This window comes from Gymnodraco acuticeps, unplaced genomic scaffold, assembly GCF_902827175.1.
Source record: "Gymnodraco acuticeps unplaced genomic scaffold, fGymAcu1.1, whole genome shotgun sequence".
NCBI lineage: Eukaryota > Metazoa > Chordata > Actinopteri > Perciformes > Bathydraconidae > Gymnodraco > Gymnodraco acuticeps.
This window is the reverse complement of record NW_022990673.1, coordinates 2,873,258-2,882,215: the sequence shown is the minus strand read 5'-3', so window position 1 is coordinate 2,882,215 and position 8,958 is coordinate 2,873,258. Positions and strand designations below refer to the sequence as shown.

Here is an 8,958-nt window from a genome sequence, read left to right as displayed (position 1 = left end):
CCGCACACTGCTCCTCCGGCGCGTCACACCCCGCGGGGCGGTGACACCCCTCTCCGTGATAAAGCTGTTAGACATGATATCAGCTGGTCACGTGGTGATTCCCCTGGGTCTCCTTCATAGTGAGGAGACTCCAGAGGTGGTTTATTCGCCTGTGCATCGACCCCGTGCGTCAGAGGAGACGCATGGTGTACATTCCTCCTTCCGTGGTTTTGGATTTGACCTACTGGAAAAATCTGCACGTCCTCTCAGTGGGGGTGCCCCTGAGCAGAGTGACATCACACACCGCAGTGTTCACAGACGCATCTCTCGCAGGCTGAGGAACGTGCATGTCGCAGGCAGTGGGGGGACAGTGGCTGGCTCACATGTCTCTCCATATAAACGTGCTGGAATTACTCTCCGTATGGAAAGTGCTCCAGCACTTCGTCCCGTTGCTGTACAATCAACATATGTTGATTCAAACAGACAACAAAGCAGCGGCGGCCTACATAAATCGCTAGGGAGGTGTTCGATCAGCGCAGCTGCTGAACACACATCCTACACAGCCAAATGGACAGCGTTCCGTTTGGTGTGCTGTGCAGGGAAAAGCCTGGACCCCATTGGGCCCCCTGCCTCGTGCTGTCGTTCCTCCAGCTGTTGCTGGACAGCAATTGGCTTATAGCACGGTAAAAACATATGCTGCTGCCATTTCATCTTGCCACGTAGGTTTGGGGTCAGCACGGTGTTTAGTCACCCGTTGACAAAACGTTTTCTACGGGGAGCACAGAGACTCAGACATGTGTCACGCGCTTTGGCGCCTCAATGAGTATTACGCGCACTGAGTAAAGCTCCATTTTAAACTTTAGATCAGGTCACCCTAAAGTTCTTGTCAGCCAAAGTAGCTCGGCTCTTGGCTCTGACATCAGCTAAAAGGGTGAGTGATTTGTCTGCTCTCTCTGTGGCTCCGTCATGTCTCCAGATCCAAGGAGATGGCAGTTCAGCTGTTTTGCGCCCTAACCCGGCTTTTATGCCAAAGGTGATCACAAGCTCTTTTAGATCGAGAGTGATACCTTTGGATGGCTTCTTTCCTCCTCCTCACACATCAGAGGAGGAAGCCACATCTCATCTCCTCCGTCCCGTGCGCGCGCTGTCATGCTATATTGCACGCACGGCTGCTTTATGCAGCTCGTCTGTTTGTGCATTACAGAGAGCGCTCAATAGGGCAGCCTCTGTCGGCACAGCGCCTGTCACACGGGCTGTGTGAGGCTGTGTCACAGGCGTATTTCTCCTCTGGGTTGGATCTCCCGGAGAACATCAAAGCGCACAGCACCAGAAGAATTTCCTCCTCCACGGCGTTGCACGGAGGAATGACAGTGCAGACATTTGCACTGTCATTCCTCCGTGCATCTTGGTCTTCCCCCTGTTCTTTTATTCGTGTTTATTTTGAGGGATGTCTCCCATTAGTCTCTGACACACTCAGTACTGAGTGTCCTGTCAGAGTGAGTAATGTCGGGGACTCAACTGCGTGCCCTCTCTCCTGCCTGTCGGCACAGAGCTGCCCTTTTCCTCCTCTTTGATCGTTTTAACAAGTGGGACTTTGGTCTCTACTTTTTACAGGTAGCCTATTTAGCCTACCTTCTTTCCCGTATGGAGAATATTCATTTTTTAAATGCTATATTCCCTGGGAATGTGATGCTCCATTTACGCATGGCGAAATGGACAGGGGTTATTAATTGAGTAGGTGTGTTTCTGTGCTTCTGGTAACGGACGGACCAGTGGGGCGTGGACTACATCCTGCTTCGCCCTTAACCCAATAGCGATAGCCTTAGAGGGCGAAGCCTTATACGAAATAGAACTGGGGTTACGTACTGTAACCCAGTTTCTATGAGTATAGGCGCAGCCCTCTAAGGTTCGGGCCCCACTGACTCCGCGAATAGCTGAAGAAAAGCTGTTTGTGTGGGAGCAGATTGTAGGGACTACTTCCTATTTATACGGAAGTGAGTCCGTAGGTGGGGCCCACGTCATAGGTGGGCGTGGATTAAGTCTGTCAGTGCTGCACACGTGCAGTGGGATTACCCAATAGCGATAGCCTTAGAGGGCTGCGCCTATACTCATAGAAGCTGGGTTACAGTACGTAACCCCAGTTCGACCATCCACTGTTCACTGTTTAAAGAGACTTTCCAATGAAAGTAGCTAGCCGTACTTGCTCCAAAGCCACTAACTTCTAAAAAAGTTGCGAAGTTGGCAACAGTTACAATCTGTACACTTATCATGAAGACCATAAACGACTAACATGGCTATTTCTTGTACTCACTGCTGTCCTGCTAGCAGCTTGTGGAAGACGCCGGTGATGCGCCATGAGTGCGCGCAGACAGGTAGCTCACATCATTTGGCGCGTGGAGGTCATGGATGTATAGAACAGAATAAGAAGGTTACATGATTGGACACACAGTCCTGCGACAACCACATATACATGTGTTTTCCAGACTTAATAATTGCCGTAGGGATTTAAAGAGAATTTCTAAAAATATACACAACTGTTTTTGGAAAAGATTAACCACCAAAACTTTAGACGTATTCATTTATTTACATAGACTTTTCTTTTAGCGGGCTTGAATACATATTGAAGTAGCCCTGTCTACAGGGGCGTTTCCTGGACCTGGAAACATTAGGGGCATAGCCCACAGTGGCGCCGGCGCCAGAGATTTTCTTTTGGGGGTGCTGTGGGGTGGCTTGACATTTCATATAGGGTGCATGTAGGGTTTCCCATTAAGGTACCGGGCGCTACAGTGGAATGTTCTACTGCAACACTACCCACACGCACATACACAGTACACCCTCGACTGTTACAATCAGTGACGTGCGGTGAGGTTCATGGCTGGTGAGGCACTGACTCTTTCAGAGTCAGATTTACAAATATTATATTTTGACCTTAATCGAAATATTCGGTTATTTTGAAAAGCTTTTTTAGTCTGATGCTTCAATTCATTTTAAACAGACCGTTCAACAAAAGGATAGGCCTACCCACAATTTAAATATTGGATTGTTCTTTCTTAGGGAGTTACTGTGGGAGGTGCTGCGGGAGTATGGGGTGAGGGGGTCTCTACTCAGGGCCATCCAATCTCTGTACTCCCAAAGCGAGAGCTGTGTCCGGGTCCTCGGCAGTAAGTCGGACCCATTTCCGGTGAGGGTTGGCCTCCGCCAGGGCTGCGCTTTGTCACCAATCCTGTTTGTAACATGGATCGGATTTCGAGGCGTAGTCATGGGGGAGGGGGTCTGCAGTTCGGTGGACTAAGGATTGCACCACTGCTTTTTGCAGATGATGTGGTTCTAATGGCTTCATCGGTCTGCGACCTTCAGCACTCACTGGATCGGTTCGCAACTGAGTGTGAAGCGGCTGGGATGAGGATCAGCACCTCCAAATCTGAGGCCATGGTTCTCAGCAGGAAACCGATGGACTGTCCACTTCAAGTAGGGAATGAGTCCTTACCCCAAGTGAAGGAGTTCAAGTATCTCGGGGTCTTGTTCTCGAGTGAGGGAACAATGGAGCGTGAGATGGGCCTTAGAATCGGAGCAGCGGGACCGAAAGAACGAGATCGCGGATACAAGCGGCCGAGATGGGTTTTCTCCGCAGGGTGGCTGGTGTCTCCCTTAGGGATAAGGTGAGAAGTTCGGTCATCAGGGAGGGACTCGGAGTTGAGCCGCTCCTCCTTCGCGTCGAAAGGAGCCAGTTGAGGTGGTTCGGGCACCTAGTTAGGATGCCACCTGGGCGCCTCCCTAGGGAGGTGTTTCCAGGCACGTCCAGCTGGGAAGAGACCAAGGGGTAGACCTAGGACCAGGTGGAGGGATTATATCTCTTCGCTGGCCTGGGAGCGCCTTGGGATCCCCCAGTCAGAGCTGGTTGATGTCGCCAGGGAAAAGAAAGTTTGGGGCTCTCTGCTGGAACTGCTACCCCCGCGACCCGACCACGGATAAGCGGGAGAAGATGGATGGATGGATGGATGGATGGATTGTTCTTTCTTAGTAAGATGCCATTTGCATTACAATGGTGGTCTTACCTTGACTTGAAGATGAAGTCCATGCTATCCTTCTGGACAACAATCTCTATTAGTTTTTTGTAAAAGTCCTCCTTATCTTCCTCTCGTTTCAAAAGTCTAGTTTGTTGTTCGCGTCTACCTGCGTAGAATAACAGTAGCAACAAGAACCTGTGGGCTCACTTGCGCCCCCTTCAGTGCGGCAGAGGTTATGCCTGCCTCCCACGGTGCTTTTTTCATTGCCGTTGTATGATGAGACCAGCGAGCCTAAATATCATATATACGTGAAATAAGTTATTTAGAGACTATGGATGGCGAGGATACATGTAATAAAGGGATCTACAAACATTACATTGGTGACATACAGTGAGATGGTGCAGGCATGCGCTTAGGGCCCGCTTTCCAGCCAGTTTCTGTGGGGTGACGGATTCTGAGGTGAGGCAGAGCTCATCTGTGCCTCACCTCACCCCACAGTAACTGGCTGGAGCGCGCTCACAAAATAAGTGCCCGCGTTAAATTAGTGCCCGCGCTCCAGCCAGTTACTGTGAGCTTACGTGGGCTTACGTGGGCTTACGTGAGGCAGAGCTCGTCCCTGCCTCACTCCTCATCGCTACCCGTAGTTGTAGCGGAGCTCGGCAAATTTGCTGATTTTGACTATAAGAAGCGATTGGAATCAAACATAAATCACACTTACAACACAGATCAGTGGAGACATGTTATTATTATTACTATTTAGTTTTTCTTTAGTTGTTTTTCCGTTACATTGGAGTATGACAGGTGAGGCTCTGCCTCCCCTGCCTCCCCTGACTGCACGTCACTGGTTACAATGAAGGCTCGATAATTAGCTCACGGCATATAGGTGTAAGCAGGGGTAAAGTGCTATTTTTTTAAACGTGGGGGGCGGACCTAACATCCTCTAGGGGGGTCCTCACCTCCTCTAGGGGGGTCCCCCGAGATTTGTTTTTTAAATATTGAAGTTAAAAGCATCAATCTGTTGCACTTTGAGAGCAAAATTAAGAGATCTATGGATACATCTCTCAACACCCATATGAAACAGAACTGTAAACAGATTTTCTTTTTCTTTATGGATACTTTTACAAATCACTCCCCTTTTAAACTGTATTCTTGTTTTACTGTCATATTTACTGTCATAACTGTTTTTCATTTATTCCCTTATTTTTTTTATAACTATAATGATTATGAAGGTGTGCCTCAGAAATAATCTTTTATATAATTCGTGACCAAACCGTTTGAGACCAACTGAGATAACTGTTGTTAACTATCTAAACACTCAGAGAGCCCTTTAGCTCACCTGAGTCTCTCAGTCTGACAGGAGAGGACTGTCCTCCAGCTTGTTGTGGAAAGAGATCCTTATGTCCGTTAGTGCAGCTAGCACCAGATGCTGACAAAATAGCCTCCATACACCCCCACTTTAAAAAAGCTTAAATATCTCTTAAGCAGGACAAGATCCCCAACAATGAAAGTGATCCCCGTCCGTCTGATCAGGCTAAGAGCTGGACGTCTAATGCCCCGGCCACACGAGGACGAAAACGGCTAAACGCATAGGATTAACGCAAACGCAATCGCAAAAAAGCTTCCATCCACACGCAATAGTCATCCGGATAGTGTCTGTCCACACGAGACAGCTCCGTTTAGCTCCAACCGCTGGAGAAGCTGCAGTACATATGCAGGAGCCTGTACGTGGCACTGTAACTCCCTCCACAAAAGCATCGAAGAAGCATGGTTGTCATGGTTGCCCTTCTGTTTATTCTCCGCGGTGGGGGCCGAGGGAACCGGGCAGAGTTTTTCGCCAGTCAACGTGTATTAAAGTTTAAATCTTCCGACAAAATTATAAAAGTGCCGGTCAAAGGTCTTCTTTGTTATTTATTGAGCTTTAAAACAAATGAATAACGAATCTATATATTATAATAATAAAATACACGGAGCCTCTCTTTTTCCTCCCTCTCTTCGGACAGCGCCAGTGTCTGTTTCATGCAGCAGCTGATCCAGCAATGAGTGACCCGTCCGACAGTAAAAATAAACATATTTATATCTAGTTTAGGTAGTTTGAGAGGTAATTAAAATAGCTAAGGGTGATGATCGGACTTGAACTGTGTGTTTTACTCCGTTCACCGCCGCATCACAGCGGGAGGAGCTGCAGGTGAGCAGAGCTGCGTGTCTCCGTCCTGTCAGATTAGACTTCACTCGCGTTTAGGTCCATATCTAGAGAAAGATAAATCATCTGAATTCAGTGTGCAGTTTACTTTGACGCAGGGGTGAGCAGCAGAGGTGGGGAGAGGCGGGGCTATTGCCTCATCATTATCAGAAAATGATCGTATTATAGGGCATACACACGGAGCCGTTGGACCCCCCAGAGCGTTGCGTATGCCGTTCTATCCACCTTGGGACCCGTTATCGTTTCCGCAGTCGTTTAGTGCCGTATTCGGTCGTCCTCGTGTGGCCGAACGGTCTATATGACACTAAACAGTAACGCAAACGACCGTTTTCGTCCTCGTGTGGCCGGGGCATAATTATCCTGCAGTAACACCAACAGTAATGAATAACAACAACACAGAGGATAGCACAACAGCTTTTGTTATTAGCATACACAACATATTAAGGTATATCACAAGTTTGGTTTTTGATCATTATTTTGTATTTTTGTAAATTAGTTTGAACAAATGTTATTTATCTCTCTTACAGGTCTTATAGAGGAGACTTCTGCACTTCTCAGCCTGAAACAGACCCACTGTCCAGCCACTATCAAACAGGCTTCTGGGCCTATGACCTAGAAGAACAAAAAGACCAGCCACTGAGGGCTTCGCTCCACGACAATGAACGCCTCACCAGAAGTGAAACAGAGAAACAGATTTTAATTACTGAGAGCACCCAAAGGAGCAGAAGTAATCGAATTAGACATGGAATGATGGCCGGACCAATAGCTAGCACAGCGCAGGTGCTGGACTACGGATGCAGTACTTAGAAATGTATTCATCCCATCACATTATTCATATTTATCATAACATTTGTCATTAACTATATTTTTCCTTTCAGGATTCAAACAAAAAAAGGCAGAATCGAAAGCTCGAAGGACCCCATCCGCTGCTAAAAGAAGTTGAAGACAACAGGCAGTCTGTGGATGGGGTTTTAGTGGCTGGGAAACATAAAAAAAGCCCAGAAAGCAGCCAAATACGCTCAGCTGACTGTGTTGAAGGGCAATGGGAGATGTGGAGTGCACCAGAGAGATTGCCGAGGGAGAACAGCTTTGAAAAAGTGCAACAAGACTTACGGAAGACTACAAAGTAAATAGCTTTAAGCTGCTTACAGTAGTGATTCTGTTGATACTTTTCTGTGTATTTTTTTTTTACTGTTTACGTATTTTCCTATCAATTTTCTTCATAAGATAACTACGTTGTGTCTGTTTCTTACAGTGAAGTCTTTGTCCAGTCCAAATGTGGCAGATTTGGATGTGTCTGAGATGGTTTTAGGTCAGTAATCTGAGAAAAGAGCCCAGATTTTGTATTTGTTGCCTTATATTTGTCTAATGGTGTTGTTAATCAAATTCCAGATGACATTGATGATGATGAGGATCTGGGAGAACTCTCCAAAGTGTCCTTTCACCGAACTGTCGTAGAGCACAGCTATGTAGGCTACCCCATGGACCAACACACTGCCATGGTATGTGATTCACACCAGCTTTTCTGAAAAAATGCTTGGGAGTTTCTGTGGTTGCTTTTGATTTTCTGTTTATTTTTTCCCAGGAATTGAAAGCTGTTCTTCTGGGTACCAGCCTAAATTGTTTCAGTGTTGAATGGAGAAATCAGGGTGTCACGTTCTCAGAAACGCAGGACCTGAGATACGGAATCGTGCAGAAAAAGGTTGCCTTTAATGTTCCATCTCACTACACTTCACTTCACAAAACTGATTTCCATATGATTTATTGATTTGCGGTGTTTTGCACTCTGTTTATTTATTTTCTAGGGAGGTCCTTGTGGAGTTTTGGCATCCTTCCAAGCCTTTGTTCTAAAGAAACTGCTCTTTGAAAAACACTGAGAGCAGCAGTATAGGCCTTCAGTACGTTATCCTTCAAATCACAGCTTTGATCCTCAATGTTAACCTCTGTTGTAATCACTTGGATGCTTTTTGATAATTCACATCAAGACATGCTTTGTAGCCAATGTTAAGTAATAAGTATCTGTATTTGGTATTAACTGTATTATCACACCACACGTGCTACTTTTGACTCAAATGCCACTTTGTTCTCAGGAGGTTAAGACCTTCCAATTCTACCAGAAGAAAATGTCTTGTTTTATCGGCGGCGGAAATACTTTGGCGGGCTGGCGAGGAAAAACAAGCCACAGTTGCAATGTAAGATTATACTTTTTCCACTTAATCTTTCACATCCAGACCAAAACTAAAGAACCTCTTTAAAGGAATGTTATTACCGGTACTTTGAATGCATGTGAATACTGGCTTAGATGTTGAAGATCGGGCCGGGGCCACAAAAACTCTAGAAGTCAAAAGTTCACTTCCTAACAAACCTGTTGATCTCAGACGTCCCTGATACATTTGCCGTTTTAGGAGCAGCATCGATTGAACCCGTTTTTGTGCTTTTTGTCCTACCTCTATTTTCTTTTAAAACAGAAATTCAGGAAGGAATCATTTCACCCCGGCAAGACACTACAAATCTGAAGGAGTGCTTGAAAAGGTATAGAGATGCCACTGCATAGTGCATACACACCTGCTGACATGAGTGTAGAAAAGTTACACTCAAGTAGAGACTGTTAGAATATAGACGAGGAGTTTAATATTTAAAAATATCCAGTATTTTAATTCTACATGTTACAAACATTACTTAACAGAAATTCAATGAGACATTTGTATTAGGTTGAATTTGTGGAATATTACTATGTGGTCTGCGGTTGTGAGGCCGGTTGGATGTACTGCC

General features: G+C 46.2%; 1 protein-coding gene across 1 annotated transcript; it reads left to right on the top strand.

Annotated features, from left to right (window-relative positions):
• Positions 1 to 6,566: 6,566 nt before the first annotated feature.
• Positions 6,567 to 8,724, top strand: LOC117555173 (probable ubiquitin carboxyl-terminal hydrolase MINDY-4). Its single transcript, XM_034229958.1, is given in 10 exon segments — positions 6,567 to 6,631; positions 6,714 to 6,966; positions 7,065 to 7,312; positions 7,440 to 7,498; positions 7,579 to 7,688; positions 7,772 to 7,888; positions 7,992 to 8,054; positions 8,056 to 8,084; positions 8,277 to 8,378; positions 8,655 to 8,724. Coding segments are annotated over 10 exon segments (1,116 nt in total).
• The last annotated feature ends 234 nt before the right edge of the window (positions 8,725 to 8,958 follow it).